This window comes from Fusarium subglutinans (assembly GCF_013396075.1).
Source record: "Fusarium subglutinans strain NRRL 66333 chromosome Unknown NRRL66333_c0000353, whole genome shotgun sequence".
In the NCBI taxonomy this organism is placed as follows: Eukaryota; Fungi; Ascomycota; class Sordariomycetes; order Hypocreales; family Nectriaceae; genus Fusarium; species Fusarium subglutinans.
Genome location: NW_023502416.1, coordinates 9,484 through 28,299, shown reverse-complemented (window position 1 = coordinate 28,299; position 18,816 = coordinate 9,484). Strand labels below are relative to the sequence as shown.

Genomic DNA, 18,816 nt, shown 5'->3' with positions numbered 1-18,816 from the left:
TTTTAATATATTTTATATTATATAATATTACTAACCTGCCTATAAACTTATATTTTTAAATTTACTATTAAAATAGCTATAAAAAACTTTATAAAAATATTTAAAAAAGTAATATTAAATATATTATCCTTATAAGCCTTATTTACTTTATATATAATACCTATATATATTTCTGTAAAGATTAATAATATAAGAAGTCGGTTCTTCAGCGGGCAAGAAACACGCTGCTAAATAACGAGGGAAGCTGAGGGCAAGGCCTACTTGAAGTTCGCGACGTTGGCCGTCAAGTTCGTCGAGCTCGCGATTCCGGGCATGTTTGTACCCCCATCTTCCACTCCCCCCGACCTATCGGAACACCCAGAGATCGCAGAAGCTGTCGCGTTCGCTACCAAGAACTGTTCTCTTGACATAGTGGACCTGTACTTCAAGGAACCGGCTGTCAAAGATGCCATTCTTCGGTTCGTTACAGAGGTACAGCTGGCACACCCGAAAACCCCTGGGACAGGCCTGATGGCTTACATGGCCATTGGCCTCTTGCACAAGTACGGGCTGGCTGTACCTCAAGGAGGCGGTTCAGCGTTTACCGCAGCCGTTATTCGCTCCATAGAGGCCCATGGAGGTGAAGTACGCCCGAACACAGAAGTCATCAAGATTATAACAGAACATGGCCGCGCAGTCGGTGTCCGCACAAGAGCCGGCGAGATTCGTGCCCGAGAAGCAGTAATCGCCCAGATCCACTTTCACATTCTAGACAGGCTCATAGATGGGCTAGACCCGGAAGTCATCTCTGCAGCAAAGAAGACAAAACTTTCCGAGTACACTCTTTTTGTTGTACATGCAGCAATGGAAAAGCCGCTCAAGTTCCGGGCTGGCGGTATCGCCAACGAAGTAGTCGTGAATACTATCTGCCCGGGGAGTGTTGAATCTGTTATCCAAAGCTACGGGGGGAATAAGGTTGTAGGTAGTTTAAAGAGGCTTCAGCCTCCAGCGCACAAAGGTAAAGAACACCAATAAACACATACGGGCAATCCAAAGCTACAACGAGGTTGATCAGGGCAAGATACCTGAGAACTTACTCATAGGGGCTTCCATCATCACCAATGCTGATCCCACGAGAGCTCCGCCAGGAAAGTCGCTTCTTCATGCTATAGTCATGCTCCGCGCTGACAACTGTGAGGTTGGCTTCTACGGGTGGGACAAGATCAAGGACAAAGTCACATACAATATTTTCCAGTACTTATCCAAGTATGTTGAGGACTTGAGCCCCGATCAAATTCGGGGTTATCACGCGGTTACACCTTTTGACCATGAAAGTGATACGCCCTGCTTCCAGCATGGCGATATTTGTGGCCTCTCAATGGCTGCAGATCAAATGGGCGCTGCTCGTCCTGCACCCGCTTTGGCCCAATATCGCGTTCCTGGTATTAAGGGTCTTTACCTCGCTGGCCCTTTTATGCACCCAGGAGGTGGCGTTTGGGGAGGTGGGCGTCCTGTGGCAATCCGTGTATTGGAGGATATGGGTATAGAGTTTGATAGTGTAGTTAACTAGAAGATTGACTTGAATGGATTTTACTGCTATATGAATTTTTCAATCCAGACCTATTTATGTCAATAAGACTCGGCCGTGTAAGAAGCCCGCATCCCCTTTTGCCAAATGGCCCCCATTTGACAATGCGCGGCACCTTGTCATCTATTTCCGAATGGAAGATGTCTGCACGTATCTTGGCTCTGTCACCAAGTGTGGCGATGTGATCTTGACCCAAGCTGCGAGAGCGTGGGTGCTTCTCGTGCCCAGCGAGAAGCTGAACGCTTCTGGGTTCTGCTGGAAGAGCTTGTGGCTTGAGCGTGTCGCGCAGCACGACATCGTCCGACAACGACAGGGCTTTGTAAGACAATACAACTCCAGACTGTGGATGTCATCGTCGCTGGCCTTTTTTCCGCACCCAACTGTCGCTGACCTCACTCGTATTCCGGAGCTCGAATGGCCCTGGCGGGGAAATCGCAGCACATGGCGCGCGGCTTGGGGTTAGTTCCATTTCTTCCGCCAAATAGCTATTATCCCCGCTTACAAAGCATTTCGGAAACGTGGAGAGATCATACCGAAAAGCTGCTGAGATTCTGGGTCTCCTACCCATGAATTTGCAACAGTGGACTGTAGCCCACCCCTTTTTGTTGCTTGATTGCGAGCCTGCTCTTTGCTTTTATATCCCGATGTTCGTACAGCTCTAGAGCTAAGATGGAGCAATTGGATACCTACAACATCTTACGAAAAACTATCATGCCGCCAAAGCCTAGCAAAGCACTCTACGTAGGAGGATGGTTGATTCACTGTTTGAAATGACCTTGACCATGAATCACTTGCGCCAAACGAGCTGCTAATAGAGACGCGCTATTCCGGAGCCAATCCAGCGGACATTAAGCACTTCACATATCTTGGTATCCAGGCGACAGTGCTCGGCTATGACTTCGCTGGCCGAGTTCTTAAGGATTCCCCCGGTTCTAAGTTCGAGGAAGGCAATGCCGTTGCAGGATACATGCCGATAAGCATAGCGCAATCGAGGAAATACGGTACCTATCAAAGCTTCCTTGCAGCTCCTTGTGACATAGTGTTTAAACTCCCTTCGAACCTGCCAGAGCCTTACGCAGCTGCACTCACTTTAGTGGTGATGACCGCTGCCGACATTGTGCATAACCTGTTCAAGTGCCCCTTGCCTACAAGCCCTGGCGCCTTTTCCGGTCCGAGCCTGATCTAGGGCGCCTCCTCGGCCATGGGACTCTCTACTCTATAGCTGGCGCGAACCAGCGGTTACAGGAACATCTTTGTTACGGCCTCTCTAGCTTGCCACGATCTCCTTAGAAGCCTAGGAGCCACACATACCTTTGACTACTCCTCCTAGACTGTTGTGGCAGAAATAAAATCCGCTGTTGAAGCGCTTGGGGAGGGACCTATTACCTATGCTGTTGATGTAGCTGGCACGATGGGGGAACCGTCCTTAGCAGACCTAACGGCCCAGAGCGCCAGCAAGTTGATAGTGTTCTCTTTGGTTGTACACTGACGTAACAGCAAATTCCTCTTCCCCGTGGCCCTTATGAAAGACGACGTATGTTTTTACCTACCTGGCGCCCTGGAGCTAATTATATATCCTGCTAGGCCAGTGGATCATTGGAATGCCTGGTGCGCGCTGTAATGAGCCGTTGCTAACTACGGTACAAAATTTAAGCTGCTGTCCGTCAGTGTCCTCGATGTGACGGCAGAAGAAGCGCTGAGGGAGCTGGGCAGTGTTGCAAGTAGGAAGCGAGGGTTTGGAAAGGCCGTGTTTTAATATCCCCTTAAATAAATCGATGTAGTTTAATATGAGCCGCCTACTGTGTGCAGTTGTGGTGGTAATTTAACAGATTATAATAAAAAGTGTCGAATTTGGTCCGTGCAGTAACAGTTGCGCTTAACCACTTTGCCATCGGGCGAAATATTGGCTGGCAACTGCCATTAGAGCAATTAAAATGGTACGCAGAACTTCATATATACCAACCGTAAGACTCTTAGTATTGAGGTGGATGGCTATAGTCGCAAATAGGGCTCTGGTGGCAACAGCATGTCAGCGTTTATAGAAAAGGCGATAGGCTTGTCTTCTATGGCAAAATTCTTCCCTGCCGTCTTGCCTGCGTCCCTGGCACGGCGGTCTCTTCGCTGTACTCGGCCTTGCGTAGATGACTTCGGTGGAGGTTGTTTAACGCCAACGGCGCCGTATTTTACTTGCTTGAGATACCATACCCACCGGATAAAGAAGCCTTGTTGAGCGATAACCCAGGTCCTGAATACTAGGGGGTCCGGCTTGCCCTTGATAAGTTTCGTCTCATTCGACAGGCCTGTGTAGCGAATCATACAGCAGTATACACCTAAATGAAGCCCGGAACGGAGATCTCTACGGATACGGCTTGTATATGATCAGACGACTCATCAGCAGCTTGAAATACCGTCGGAATAGGTGGGGTCTCACCATTCTTGGTTTGGTCGAAGGGACGAAGGTGCCGGTGGATAAGGTGAAACTTCCGATACGGCCCTGTCTGTGGTGTCGGCATGGCCGAGGTCATCTGGGTAGAGGTGCGGAATTGGATTGTCGGAACTGAGGAGACGAAATAAGAGAAATCATAGCGTAGTGTCATCTCCCCAAAGTGGCAAAGTCAGAAGTAAAGCTCACCATCCCCACAAACTTCGGGATCGGCTCCACGCAGCATCTGAATTATGCGGACTGCTACCCCAAATCTTATTTCGATGGGCGGGGTAAGTCTGGGGAAGAGCTTATTCATCCACTTTTTCGTATTATCTATCCTCGCATCTTCTACCCCAGTAGCTTTGTACTAGCGCAACACCGATCATACTATACCCCTTCAGCTGCTGGTAATCAAAGACGGATGCGTCAGGATTGTGATCTTATATTATGTTAACCTGACCCCCTTCCCTTCAATAATGTCTCAAGCATTCAATCTCACAACCTTCGACCGACATGGCTTCCCCATCTTCCATTGTTGCTCTCTCAGAGCAAAGACCACCCGGAATCCACGCAAAAACCATGATATGCTATTCGGTTAGTCTCCCTGCTCCTTCAGCTCAGCAAACCTAACGATGCAGGCCGTTAACTTAATCTACTTTGCACAGCTTGTTTCACTCGTCGGCTCTGGCTTTTTAGCAAATGACATGGGCCGAGCTGTAGGCGACACCAAGTCAACCGTCTGGTAAACATCGTGTATTACTATCCTTAGTGCTGTCTTAAATCCACCTATTGGCCAGGCTGCTAACTACTAGGGTTGTAAGACTATCCTTGTCTTTCTGCCGCTTACCGGTGTCGCTGGCAGTGTTATTATCTCTCGGGCCTATAACTCTAGTACGATTATCGCTGGATTCGCTATCTTGGGTGCCAATTACGGCTACCAATCCCTTTCCCTCACCGTCATGTCTGAGATTCTCCCGCGAGATGATACGCCAATGGCTCAAGCAGTTGGAAACATTTCGTCTGGCATCGGAGCCATACTTGCAATATTTATGGGTGCTAGACTTTTACAAGATCGCAACATCAACAACTATCGTATCTTCTAGTACATAACAGCCGGTATCTACGCCATTGCATCCCTAGGTTGCTTTGTTTGTTACAGTCCGCTACCGAGAGAGCTACAGGTAGATAAGTTCTGTCCGCTGATTTAAGCTCTCAGCCACAAGTCCCAACTGCAAATAACACATCTAGCTGACAACTTAGACAGGTAACTCTCACTACATCCCAAAAGCTCAAGAGACTCGACTGGGGAGGATAGGCCTTACTCGGCCCAGCTCTTATTCTGTTCTGCATCGCCCTTTCTTGGTCTCAGAATCCATACTCTTAAGATAGCGTTAATATCCTTGCCCCTTTCCTTATTAGTACTATTTTCTTAATCTTCTTTATTATATATGAGCTGCGCTTCAAGAGAGACGGCATGCTTAACCTAGGTCAACATAGAAACTTTGCAATTACTATGTTCATTATTTTCGTCAAAGGTATTACATTTATAGCTGCCAATTCCTACTTTGCCTTCCATGTATCCTTCATTTACGATACTAGCCTTCTTTCAGCTGGTGGAAACTTTGCCCTTATGTTCGTCGTAACTTCTATCTTTTCCCCTCTATTTTGATTATAGTATTCTAAGCGCAAGGCTCTCCAAATACCGCTTATCATTGGCGCCCTCCTACTTTCGTCTTCTTCATTTTACTAGCAACATCAACTATCGATACTCCACGCTACGCCTTCTGGGTTTACATAATAGTAGGAGGTAATGGGCTTGGTTCCCTGCTGCCCTTGTCGATGGCTGCTTCTCAGTTCGCGACTCCCACAGAGTTAATCGCACTTACATCTTCTATGATGATTTGCGTCAGAAGTTTGGGAGGGTCAATTGGCCTGGCAATCAATAATGCCGTTCTCCACAGCGCTTTGGATAAGGAACTACCAAAGGTCGTTGCAGCAGCACTGCCCTTAGGATTACCAGCATCATCTCTGGGTGATCTGATCCAAGCCTTAGCGTCACAAAATAAACAGGCAATTGCTACTGTACCTGGCATCACGCTTCAGATAGCCGAGGCAGTGGTCAGGGGAATGAAAAGAGCATATGTGGTTGCTTTCAGGAACAGCTGGATCGTATCCGCCGCTTTCAGCGCTCTTCTGGTCATAAGTAAGTTACCTTCCCAACTTGGATCAACAGTATCTGACGTCAAACAGCATGTCTATTCATCAAGGAGCAAGCAGAAGCCTTTGACAAGCGTATCGATGCACCTGTCGAAAGTGGTTCTCAAGGCTTCTATGATGAAGAAAAGAATCGTGAAGCAACTGTACAAGTGAGCCATGGAGAGAATGTTTAGCGTGAAATGTATCTGGTGGACAGTAGACTCAGTTGTCTAGCGACCCCTGGGACGAGTGGATTTAGTATTTGACGAGAACGAGGATTCGTATATGTAGATGAAATTGTCATCCATTCAATTACCCTGACTATGGCTTGTGATACAAGACCTGAAGTGACTCAGTCAAGATTGAAGCTAATAATGCACCTTGTTTCACATTGACCGCATATAATTCCATATAATGCACACCATATGAAAGGTATGGCCTGCTTGATGATATCCCTTCTACCCCTGGCGTACCTAATGTGACCAGAGAGATCCACAGTATAGATAGATAGTTCAAGGCTGCCGCTTTACTTTCTCGGAACATCCCACTCGCCACCAAGTATGTACATGACATGCGGTTAATGACTATTCCCATTAGTTACATGGTCCCTTAACTGTGAGCGCTTTTTTATCCTCCTTCGCTACGCTAATCAGTTAATGCACCGCTAACATCAATCCTCACAGGACCACTCACTCCCCCAGCCACACTCGATCCACGATCGACGTATGTGATTGTAGTTCTTGTAGTCATCTGCGTATAAATAGCTTAGGGATTCATTCATCAATCCGGATATTCATCAATACGCAGTATCAATACTTCAAGAATGGTAGGTTTGGCAGTTCCCAGCACCAATAGTGGCGCTTTGCCACAGCAACAGAACACGGCGATCGCTCTCAACTTCACGTCTGTCTACCTACTCAACCTGCGCACACCCAGTGTTCATAACTTAATCGCCTATCACCAGTGCCGATGGAACTACATATTGCATAACGACATCAAGGATGTAGGTCTCGGTACGAACAGGTTTGGGAGTCCTTATCATGCCATTTAGTTAGATTTTGAGTACCTGTTCGACAAGAAATGATTTACTTGAAAGCCGAATATGTTTGTAGACCTAATTAGCGTGGGAAAGTAGCCCGACGGGCTTAGCCATAAGCTCGTCGTTACCATCGACGCCGACTTCAACAACAGGAATGGCTAAAAGATTGTGTCGGAGCGTAAGGACAATTACTTAGCTGTTCGTACTAGAGACGGGGACATCATCAAAGGTCGCTGCTGGCCAGGCGCATCGCACCGCATTGACTGCTTCAACTCTGCTTCCTTCGAGCGGTGGAACGGTCTCTTCGACTATACTGCTTTCAAGGGCTCTGTGGAGGACACCTTTGACTGGAACGATATAAGCGACCCATCTGTGTTTATCAGTCCGGAGATTAATATGCCAAAGGATAGCTTGTATCTTGATTCATTTACCCTCTTTAAGTATCTTATAACCTTAAGCAGGGCCATAGGTTGACCGACTATCTCCGATCACCCTCCAGAAATCTTGGACAAACTCCCTCTGGCCACGCATTGACGGCCTGACAGCAAGATATCGTCTATTGTCCAAAGGCGGGTTCATGTTGCCGGGATGTCCATCCACCATAATACCCCCAGCCTCCAACAAAATACACCAAGCAGCTGCTACGTCCCATGCCCAGCAGCCACATTCCCAGAATGCATCCTGCTGCCCTGCGGCAACACGGCAAATTGCGATAGCTGCCGAGCCAATGAAACGGAGAGAATTAACAAAGCGCCCTCCTGTGGCGACTGTCCTGGCCAAGGTTGTGAATACCTTCAGGTTCAAATCAAAGTTGGGACCTTCTCGGTCGCTGCCCCATTCTAAACCAATGCTTGCTGTTTGCAGACTCTCTAGAGGTGGTGACCTCAACGGCAATCTCGTTGGTGATCCGCTGCCTTGTGTGACGAATGCTCCTCCGCCTCGCACAGCGGTCCAAAGCTCGTCCTGGAACGGGCTGTAAACAACTCCAATAGTAGGTTGTCTATCAATCACGAGGGCTATAGACACGCAAACAGCGGGAAACCCATGTACGAAGTTAGACGTGCCATCAATTGGATCCACAATGAATGTTGGTTCGTGGGTGAGTGTGTCTCCGTTTTTATAAGTCTCTTCGCCGATGAAGGCGAACGTGGGGAAGTGTTCTTGAAGCGTTTGGTGGATGAATTTCTCCACAGCTTGGTCTGTTTCAGTCACGATATCTACAGCTAGGGGAATGTTAGCAAAATAGCTAAGAGAGGTATGCGAAGAAATGCTGACTGTTTCTCTTCATAGATGTTGTTGACAATGTTGGTTGTGCGGCAGTGATCATTTTGCCAGCCTCCTTTGCAACGTCGATTAAAAGAATAGAGATATTTTGCAAATTATAATTCGTCATTTTGACCGAGAAATGAAATCTCTGACTTGAGAATTTTCAGGCAATCTCGTTTAATACTAACAAGAGGTAAAGAAGCCACAGCACAGAAATAAAGCAAGACAAGAATAAATACTATTAGTATTAGTACTTCCCCGAGAGTATCACGTAAAGCTCCGTTTGAGTTTCACTGGTACGAGTCTTGTTCTCGTTTGACCATTTTGCATTTAGCCGTTCGGCACGAGATAAGAAAATTCGGCTAGAGATACTCGGCAGTTGTCCTTCGTATTCTAATAGGAGCTAATTACAATTAGCCAACATTAACTATCTGCTTTACACTAGTTAGGGAATAGCATAGAGAAAATGCGGCATTTTAGCATCTATACGGATACCAGTCTTTCCTTATCTATGATTCAAACCAAAGAGCGCAATGCCAGTAAAACATGGAATACAACAGCCGCAGCAATACCGTGGCCGACTGCGAACTGGGTGTCTGACTTGTCGATCTCGAAAGGTTCGATGCGACGAAACCAAGCCGACCTGCCGTAACTGCGCAAAAGGACAGCGCTGTTGCGTGTACAAGGCGAAACAAACCGAGAAACAAGTCGCAACGAATACCAGTCGATCGTCGCCTGCCAAAGACAAAGAAACGGTCCAAGTGGCAGTCGGTTCGGGTGGAATTGCTGTACTTCAGCGCACTCCGTCTTCTGACTATAGCGGAAGCAGTACGTCCAACTCGGTCTGTTTGCCAGACACAGATGGTCGAGATGCCCTCTGTCATTCAAATGACTGGTTACTGGATGTACCCCTGGGGATCGAGAATAAGTTCGAAACACAATGCGAAGGTTCACTTTACACTGCCGATGAGCAAGCAGAAACGGACTCGCCGTCGAGCCTCATATCGCGTGATATCCAGTTGACCACAACTATGGATCTTCTAAGGGCGCAACATGAGTATTTGCAATCCTCAACAGTTTTTGTCGACTTTGTTGAGTGCCCTGGAATCACACCGTTTGATAGGATCAATTGGCAACGTGCGAAATACCTTATCGTCTACAATTACAAGTCTTGTCAAGCTGTCACCCGAGCTATCACCGCTATCTCCACGCTATATCACAGCATGAAGTATAATCTATCCCCGACAAGAGCTGTAGACCACTTCCGTTGTGCCAGGGACTTGCTTGACGAACTCTTGGGTGACAGTTCTCAAGATTTCGGCACAGCGCTCGTATGCATATTCCTTCTATGCGTGTTTCAGCTCATCTTTTCAGATGAGACCGTCGCTGTCTATAAATTCCAAACCCAAACCTTGCTCCAGAGGCTGGGGTCATGGGCGCAATGCCCTTTTTCACATTCACCGTTATCCAAACGTCTGAATGCGTGGCTTAAGATCATACAAGCTATTACCATGCGAGGGGGCGGAGGAGGGTTGTTATCGGAAGCTTTCTACGAGCTGTTGCCAAATTATGAAGGGGCACTTCCCTTCCTTGAGATAATGCCAGAACACGAGCGGGACGTGTCGACTGAACTACATGAGGTCTTGGGTGCTCCACTGTTTGACTTTTACTTGCAATTACAGATTCTCTCCGGAAGAATCGCAAAAGAGACACATTATCATCGCTCGCGTAAGTCTGGGAGCGACCAGGATGAGGTCGTCGGTAGCATAACCCGAATTAGATCACAACTGCAGGCTTTGTGGGAGAGCCGATCGATGATGCAGCGTCAAACAGCCAAACAAATCCGTTCTCAATTGGCGCCGAGCATTGCAAACTCCATCATAGGTCTTATTCGTATATGCAACGCCGCTTATTTTGCAGAATATGTTGAGATAGACCGAGTCCTCGGGGATCCATTGACAAAATGGACTGGCTCCAGAGAGGCAATACAGACCATCAAGGAAATAGTGGATGACGACTGGGAAGAAAACGACATAGCTGACGGCAAAGAGCTCAATTCAGGATATCTACGTGCCCTCTTTCTGTGCGCGATTGAATGCATGGACCAAGAGCAGAGCCAGTGGGCTATTCGGAGAATTAGAGGGATAAGAAGCGCAACATATCGCACTGAGTTCTTTGCTGAATTTGCTGGGGCGCTTTCAGAAGCCCAGATGGAGAGGGAGAGGCGGGTGACATCTAAGTACTTTTGTATTTGGTATTTTGGAGGGCCGCCCCCATTCTTATGAGATACTGGATGTGCGTGTTTTCATTCTATTATGTATTTTACTGAATCTGAATACTGGTAGGAATACGTCTTCGTCTTCAATCTTTGTTTTAAATACATAATAATCCCTTGTCCTCCATATTTCCTATGAAATAACTCACAGTAGCACCACCATGAACACAACTAAACTAATCATGTATTCCTTATCTGTTTCTCCTGTTCCCTTTCCTCTTTGGATGTAACAGCCTCTACCAGATCGACGGGCGTCTTAGAAAAACAACGCAGGCTCACCTTGCGGTCAAATAAAATATCCACCTCAGCTGCTGTACGGTCTTTTGTTTCTGGAACACAGAAAAAAGCGAATATGAAAGAAATGAGACAGCCACCTGCCCAAAAGAAGCCTGTCTTAGCTCCCCAGTTCCATGCAGTCGGATTAAGTTGATATGGCGTAAGAACGCCTGCGGTGATTGAGGTGACTGTATAGAACCATCTGGAAAGCACTAACGTCCTACTGCAAAGAATTGTCGACGGAACCTCAGAGCAAATCGTATTTGTCAGAGGACCAATAGTCGCGTTATAAAGGAACGAGGATACGATTAGGAGGGCAGCAATGGCCCATGAATATGCAAGGTTCGAGGAGTGAGCCTGTGGGATGCCGACACCCCCAATGAGCGTCATCAGAATTAACATTGAGAAAATACTCATGAGATAGATGAACTCACCGACACAAGTCCACCGATTAAAGCTAAAGAATAGTTTATGATCGTCATATTGGACGCTTGAGCTGTTGGGAAGCCAGCCTGTTCCATGAAATAAGTCGAGTAGCTCCGTAGACTGTTACCGCTCAAAGTTTGAATGCAGTAAACACCAATTCCAATCAGTGTCCTTTTTAGATCGGTTCCCTGAAAACAAGCTAGGTATGATGTCTCGGCACTAATGGTCCTCTCGTAGTTGGTAGTCACCACCATAAGAGATATGTGCTTGTCGATGTCGAAGCTCACATGCTCCGCAGAGGTGAGTCGCTCCAGTACCTTTTTTGCTTCTTCCATTCTTCCTTTGCGGACAAGCCACCACGGAGATTCGGGTGCGAAATATAGAGTCGGGACGAGGATAACAGGCCAAATCCATCTATCCTATCGTCAGGCTTTGTGCAATATGAGAATAAAACTCAGCGCTCGTCACTTACTGTATGGCAAATGGGATCCTATATCCCCACTCATCTCCACGCACGAGAATACCTCGAAGAATGCCGGCACCGATGAGATGACCGATTGCCTATACTTCTTCAGTTTTGTTGTATTACAAGCCACATATTCAGATAAACCATACCCAGCAAGTGTTCACCCAAGTCGTCAAATACGCTTGGAGACGAACAGGGGATATTTCTACAGCGTATACGACAGGAATCGTTTGGTAGAGGCCCATGAAAACACCTGGGATTTTCTCATTAGCTTCGGTTCTGTTTGTCATGGGTTTGTTGAACTAACCAAATAGAATCTGACCAACTTCAAGGACAGCAAGACTGGGGGCGAAAAAGGGGATGAATATGAATGCAGCGCTGGCAGTCAAGCCCCAGATCATCGTTTTGCGGAAGCCAAACCTCTCACTAACATACCCAGACACTAGGAGACCAACCAATTGGCCACAGGCACTACCATTGCTAAGACCAGCCTGCCAAGGAGCCGAAATCTGATAGTTGTCGCCCTTGATATGGTGCCCATAACGCTTGCGGAAGGCTGGTAAGCCGTACATATTACCTAGGAGCATGGTATCATAGCCCTCCATGAAGATAGCAGTGGACATAACAAGGGCCCAGAAGACAGACTTGCGATACAGCTTCAGGGCATTGAAGAACTTGAGGTTGTGCTCTTGGGCATTGGCGTCTTGTGCGTCGGCGATCCATTCAAGCTGAGTGGTCTTGGGGCCATCACCGTTTTTGGACATTTTGTTGGATTCAGACATGGTTTTTTGTTGCTTGCGTGTGTAGTGCGAATTGTCGTGACTTGGTCTTGATGCACGCAAGTTGGCAATGTTAGAATCGAGGTCATTATATATAGTAGGGACAGCTGCTGCATAGACATGTAATAGTTAGTAGTCAAGCGAGCCGAATTGGTTCACGGATAAACTTAGGAGTAGGCTAACCAGCTACTTGGGTGGGAAATTCCAACAACCAATTATACCCATTACCTTTTCCCCGTGGGCAGAAATCTAAGGATCTGTCCAAATTAAATTTGCGCCAATCTGTTACTTTTGTCTGTTGGAGCCATTATCTCGAGCCGAATCTTATCTCTAGGCGAATACGAGAGAACAAGGATTGGCAGTAGCTTACACACTCTTATCTCTACGCGAAGCCTTATCTTGTACCGAAATTATGTGCCGCGTAATAACTGTCCACGTGGTAGGACTTATAAAACCCGAGGCCAGCAGTCCTCATAGACTCAAAACAAGCAGTGTTTAATAAACTAAAAGAAACTTAGCATTTTTATTTTATTTTTTTCATTCCCGGCCTTTTTAGTACAAACTTCAACTCAGCGAGGCGGAAATATGGATTCAGAAGCTGTATTAGCGCCAGGCGATGAACCTTATCCGCCAGCAGTACATAGAAAGTTTTCTCCAGACGGAAGCGCCTTGCGTTATGCTGGAAACACAACTGTTTGTCATATCCCAGCTGAATCGCCTCTGCTTGTCGGCCTATGGGATGTATACAACACAATCACCTCTCATCCTACTCTTTCGCAAAACTTTCGTCTTCTCCCACCTGATTCGTGGCACATGACGGTATTTGACGGCGTCCGTGAGGAAGAGTGCGAGCCGGGTATGTGGCCAGACGGCTTGGAGAAGTTACCACTGGATGAGTGCACGATGAACTTTTCTAGAACTGTGAGTAGTCTAGGCCTCACGTTGGAAGAGGAGGGTCTGGCGCCACCCTATAGAATGCGTGCTATTGGTTTTCAGATTGGTCAATTTGGTATGGCGCTGGATATTGTGGGGGCGACGGATGAAGAGGAAAGGCGCATGAGAAGGTTGCGAGACAGGCTCGCCGACTCCTTCGGGTTCCGCGCGCCTAATCATTTAACATACCGATTTCACGTCAGTATAGCGTATCTTATCCGGTGGATGGGAGACGAGGAGAAGCGTGAGTTTGACAAGGCTATTGCGCGCTTGTTGCCTAACATTACGATGGAATTTGAGCTCGGGGCTGTTGAATTTTGCATATTTGATACTATGCTTGCATACCCTAGGATGTTTTACTTAGGATAAAGAGAAGATTCAGCCGTAACGTGGTTCAATCCAAGACCTCACCGTGAGAAATTTGTGCAAAACAGAGGGAAGCCCGGCTCAACGGGTACCGGATCCAACGGATCTCGTCATGTTAGACAATCCGCAAATTGATCTGTCTTTCATCAGTACCAGCTCGGTCGATCGAGGCCTGGAGCAGAACATGACAGAGCTTTGCATCGAGTCGAATGTCGCATAGCATCTCACAGAGTATGATGCATTTCCTCTGTTACCGAAAAATTTCCTCACGGAATAGAAGCTAGCTTGTGTCTCCACAGTAGATCAGAGAAGGCCAGACTCGGTTTGCGGGGAGCTTGAGGCTGAATGAGGCTGAGGAAGGACTATTGAGGTCCAAGAGTACCAGTTGTCGGATACAACAGTTGATTGTCAAGATCGTCCTAGAATAAGAATTTTAAATGCGGCGGAATGGTTTAAGAGAACGCTCTCTGCACTCTCCTCGCTAAAATACGAGATGATATCTTTACAAGCCGAGGTGGGTATGTCATTGAAAGCTGCTCTTTTTGTAAGTACAGGGATCTTTGCTTCTGTGGATTATAGGGGACTCCAACTACAGATAGCGTCAAATCAAGCCAGCTGGCCAGTAGCACGCATACAGCCTTGAGCTTTCTATTATCTGTCGTCCGACAAGAAGAGTCTATGCAGGTAACATGAATCCTCACAGAACCACCCACACTCGATTCACAATCGATGTATACCATAAGCCTGCTGCAAGAGGCCATCGCTGCTTTCCCATCACCTCCTACAATACGTGCGCAACGTCCGTCGTCTGAAGTGAGCATTCTGATAGCTCAACATACGCCCATTTAAATGATAATATCAGCCTGTCAATCACCGTCCAGCTCATGAATCCCAAACTGCCCGGCATCATGTGGCTCAGCACAAGAGCGAGCAGCCTTTCATCATACCCGAGACCGTGACGCTGTTGCTGATACGTGCAACGATCGATAGCCATGAAAATAAATAGCATTAACGATAGACGCCGGGGACGAGACTGTGATTGACAAGTCGAGCGTGAGCCCGAGTGGCTGGACGAATCTTCCAAGGAGAAGTCAGGTATCACGCTTATTTCCTATCAATATGAACCGCCAACCGTCTAACCGAGAGATTTGGAGCTGGTATGCCGCTTGTCCTGCGACTGCATATATATCTAGCGCTCGCTGTGTACAGCGATATCAACGTTGAGTTTACTCCTTAATAGTTGCACTAAATGGTTATCCTGGAGAGGAGGAGAAGCTTAATTCTCTTCAGGAGAGAATCCATCAGCACCGTTGACCTGGTTCTCTGCAGATGAGCAGCGAACAGGAGATACTGGGCCCAGAAACAATCTATCCACAAGTTTCATGCTTTAAGTGGCTTGATCCCTGCAAATGCATAAGCTCAGGTTAGATCGGAACCGCGTTTCTCCCCCTCTCAGCTTCCATACCGCCATCTTCTACATTGTAGCAATAACGGGTCTCTTTCGCCCTGATACTCGTTGAACGCAGGTCTGTGTCATGCTGCCCGCATCTTATCTCCCTGGCGCCAGTTCAGCACACAACGAGTGCCTTGACACGTCCATCTTAACATCCTTCGAATAACTCCACAATGGCTCTCCCTCAGTGACTTCATATTTAGCTATCAATGTACATGGCGCCTGGGCTCTTTATGCTGCCACTGTTTCCTGCAAGGGTCACCATACGTTGCACCAACAGTCTCACTGAAAACATTTGACCGACTCATAATTATCCTTGTCAATGACCGTCCATCCGCTCCAACACTTGATCTAGAGTTCAAGGATGTGTTGCATGCACTTTTCAGTTCTATAGACTAGACCTTATTCCAATAGCACACGTCCCTGGCATCGCCTCACCTTAACGTATTCCCCGTCCGTGATTTTAGAATCTAAACGCTTGGTAATGCGAGATTAGTCTAACTTGCTAGCGAGCCACTCTTTTAGTCGATCTTATGTGCTGTTCCAAGTGACAGCCTGACTTGAGCAAAACATATGTATGCACTTCTATGATACTTAGCTCAGTTATTTATCTATGCGTATTAATATCTCAAAATAAGAAAGGGCCATTCCAACACGCTCCCTTGCCTTGATCCTGTCTCACTCTCTGTCTCAGTCAGGCTGCCACCCCAATTCTACACTCTGCCGTCATCTGAACTGAGCAGATCCAGACCTGTCGCTTCTACCGCAGTACTCTCACTAACTCCCTTCCTAAAGACCTGCTCTAATAGACCAGTGCTCAGAGACCGCATAACTCGCTCATGACGCTTCTCTTCCTCCGCTTTGAGTTTCTTCTGCCAGCGATCGATGTTTGTGGACGTCTTGCCCATGTTAAACCATCTCGCATCCATCAACCTCTGGTTGTTATGACATTTCCTTACCTCGCATTGCGCCTTTACTTTCGTTCCGATCGATGATTGGAGTAGCTCTTGGGATTCTCTGACAGGGGATTTGCATGGAAGCTTGCATGTTATCAGGCATTCTTTTGGCGAAACCTTGAGTTTCCTGCAAGAGGCCTTGTTGTTTGCCAACGGCGAGGGCTGTTTCGTCGAGTTTCTATTTGGCAATGTCTACTGCCGATTTCGCCCGGGTGATGATGGTGTCTAGATGCTTCCAGGGGTTGTTTTGTCGTGACAGTTCGGTTTCATGTTGGGAGAGATGTTGGCGCGCCTCACGTCTGGTCGCTCTCTACAAAGTATAATAGGTTAGTTAGTCTGTCCCTTGGGTGAATGGGTACTTGGAAAGCTTATATGGGGATCCTGTCAGAAGGTGAATTACGCTGGTTAGCTCGCTTGTTAAACAGTCAACCAAGGTTCCTTGTTATATCAAGGCGACGGCTGCCTCCCCTTCTTAACCTAGAAGTCAAGGCTCTTTAAACCCTCTGTTATGTGCCCCTTTGCTGTGCGTACCACGGATCCGCATTGTCAGACTCGCTGAAGGGTGCTTGGGTATTCATATACATCCACATCCATATCCGTCCCATTTGGGTGGTCCTAGTCCGCTAGGATGATCGACTTCGATGCTCGGTAGTGGATGATCCTTGTTTCGCTTTTGAGGCGGTTCATTGCCGGCTCTGGACGTCAGTGATCGCTTTTTTTTAGGTAACCAGGGCTTGCAAGACAAGTGTTGGTATGGTCATTGGTTGGTGGTACAGATGGCCTTGCAGACCTTGCTATCCACTCCAATATCAATTCCGCCCATAAGCAGGTCTCAATATCCTACCATCAGAAAATACTCGAGATATGGGGCTTCCTTCTCCAACGGACCTTCGCCGCCGTCAAGACCATGGCTAGAGTACGTGTCGTCACGACTCCCTTAGTGACCTCTGGCTCATCTGCCATTAATGACGCTGACACCGCCATTACGATCAGGTTCAGTGATCCGCTCAGTACATGATTAGGTCATTGTGTCTTCTGGCATCCCCTCGTTCGTCTTTCTCGACTCAAGAAACGCCAGTATGCTCAAATCTACGTCTTAATCTAGTCGCATTGCTCAGAAACCCTCCTCGACTCCGTCGCCAGCGGGTTAGAAATCATCCCAGATAGATTCTGGGCCCTGTAGGATTCACCGCGCAACAAGATCAGACAGGAACATGATGGTCAACCGTATCTTCTGACGATGATCCGGGCCACGCATATTTCTGGCTTCGTTCGTCTATGTTTGTTCAAACTTGTCTCTTTTACCATCTTTTTAACCACAGACCAAATCATAAAACTATCTGCCCTCAACAGCGGCCCTTTACTATCACTTGGCAAGCCGAGTTTTGTGATGCGATTGTGCAACAAGGAGTCACGTCGCAAGAGCTAAGAGCGCTCCCAGTTGCATAGTTAGGTTACTCGTGTTGCGACTTGTTCCCTTCATCGTGCTAAACCCCAGGCGCGTCTACATTTGTACACCTCCCACACGTCTTGTCCCATCAAGCCAACCTTCACTAGACTAACACTTCTCCAAAGTCTCTCAAGCACGCGACAGATCCCCGTTATCGTCCCTTTTCTAAGTCGTAAACAAATAGCGACGACCATCAGCTAACGTTCGTTCCCTCCCAAACGCTATGTCTCCCACTATGCCCGAGTCCGAGTCCAAGCCCAAATTCCTTGCCAAGTACGCCTCTTCCCTGAACGTTTTGGACATACTGACGAACGCTCTCTACAACGACATCTTCTTCTTCACCCCCGTCGATATCCTCTCCCCTCCAACGACCGATTCCGCTCCATCACCCGCTAATACACTATTCCATGTGCTTAAGCAAAGCTGACCAAGCTCTCAAGAATTAACCGAAACGTTGCCCACCTGAACCCGGTCTTTCATCTGTCCCACGATTACACCTCGATTCAATACGACCCACGCTTCTGTTACCGACTCGTTGAGCGGCCCAGCTGATGGTGACCAGGATTCGTCATCACGGGGATACAAGACTAGCAAGCGTTAGTCGGCCAAGAGCTGATACATACTGTCGCCAGTAAGCATGTTTTCCCTTTGGAGGTCGAGCACAGCATCGAATTCCGTGTTGCGTCAAGTTCATTACGGAGGGTACTTGGACCATCATGGAATATCGCGCCGCAGAAGATGCCGAGTAAAGACCTCTCACTTGTGCCCTGTCTGATGTTTTTGATACGCAGTCAGGAACTCTTCTTGATATTTAAGCTAAGCTTGTGATTGAAGCAGTCCAAACTGACCATGTCTTCTAGGTGGCTTGGGCAGTTGTGTTAGGCAGCTGATATACTGCCTGAACTGATTTGATAATAGTATTATTTTGAGTTGATAGACCCCC

General features: G+C 47.4%; 7 protein-coding genes across 7 annotated transcripts; 5 read left to right on the top strand and 2 right to left on the bottom strand.

The window, feature by feature from the left end:
• Positions 1–312: 312 nt before the first annotated feature.
• On the top strand, positions 313–2,753 carry FSUBG_13534 (FAD dependent oxidoreductase; the record flags this gene model as incomplete). Its single annotated transcript, XM_036678436.1, has 4 exons — positions 313–961; positions 1,083–1,527; positions 1,598–1,886; positions 2,445–2,753. 4 exons carry the CDS (start codon positions 313–315, stop codon positions 2,751–2,753), a joined length of 1,692 nt encoding a protein of 563 aa, XP_036531006.1.
• Positions 2,754–5,831: 3,078 nt separating this feature from the next.
• On the top strand, positions 5,832–6,382 carry FSUBG_13533 (drug facilitator PEP5; the record flags this gene model as incomplete). The annotated part of the gene is made up of 2 exons (XM_036678435.1): positions 5,832–6,195; positions 6,243–6,382. The coding sequence occupies 2 exons, from the start codon at positions 5,832–5,834 to the stop codon at positions 6,380–6,382; spliced, it is 504 nt and encodes a 167-aa protein (XP_036531005.1).
• A 920-nt stretch (positions 6,383–7,302) lies between these two features.
• On the bottom strand, positions 7,303–8,554 carry FSUBG_13532 (quinic acid utilization QUTG (inositol-1(or 4)-monophosphatase); the record flags this gene model as incomplete). Its single annotated transcript, XM_036678434.1, has 4 exons — positions 7,303–7,385; positions 7,434–7,597; positions 7,742–8,450; positions 8,503–8,554. The coding sequence occupies 4 exons, from the start codon at positions 8,552–8,554 to the stop codon at positions 7,303–7,305; spliced, it is 1,008 nt and encodes a 335-aa protein (XP_036531004.1).
• A 472-nt stretch (positions 8,555–9,026) lies between these two features.
• FSUBG_13531 (transcriptional regulatory moc3) lies at positions 9,027–10,778 on the top strand (the record flags this gene model as incomplete). The annotated part of the gene is made up of 1 exon (XM_036678433.1): positions 9,027–10,778. The coding sequence occupies one exon, from the start codon at positions 9,027–9,029 to the stop codon at positions 10,776–10,778; it is 1,752 nt and encodes a 583-aa protein (XP_036531003.1).
• A 679-nt stretch (positions 10,779–11,457) lies between these two features.
• FSUBG_13530 (major facilitator superfamily transporter) lies at positions 11,458–12,718 on the bottom strand (the record flags this gene model as incomplete). Its single annotated transcript, XM_036678432.1, has 4 exons — positions 11,458–11,884; positions 11,943–12,031; positions 12,086–12,189; positions 12,244–12,718. 4 exons carry the CDS (start codon positions 12,716–12,718, stop codon positions 11,458–11,460), a joined length of 1,095 nt encoding a protein of 364 aa, XP_036531002.1.
• A 582-nt stretch (positions 12,719–13,300) lies between these two features.
• Positions 13,301–14,017, top strand: FSUBG_13529 (RNA ligase cyclic nucleotide phosphodiesterase; the record flags this gene model as incomplete). Its single annotated transcript, XM_036678430.1, has 1 exon — positions 13,301–14,017. The coding sequence occupies one exon, from the start codon at positions 13,301–13,303 to the stop codon at positions 14,015–14,017; it is 717 nt and encodes a 238-aa protein (XP_036531001.1).
• A 4,079-nt stretch (positions 14,018–18,096) lies between these two features.
• Positions 18,097–18,300, top strand: FSUBG_13528 (uncharacterized protein; the record flags this gene model as incomplete). The annotated part of the gene is made up of 1 exon (XM_036678429.1): positions 18,097–18,300. The coding sequence occupies one exon, from the start codon at positions 18,097–18,099 to the stop codon at positions 18,298–18,300; it is 204 nt and encodes a 67-aa protein (XP_036531000.1).
• Positions 18,301–18,816: the final 516 nt, after the last annotated feature.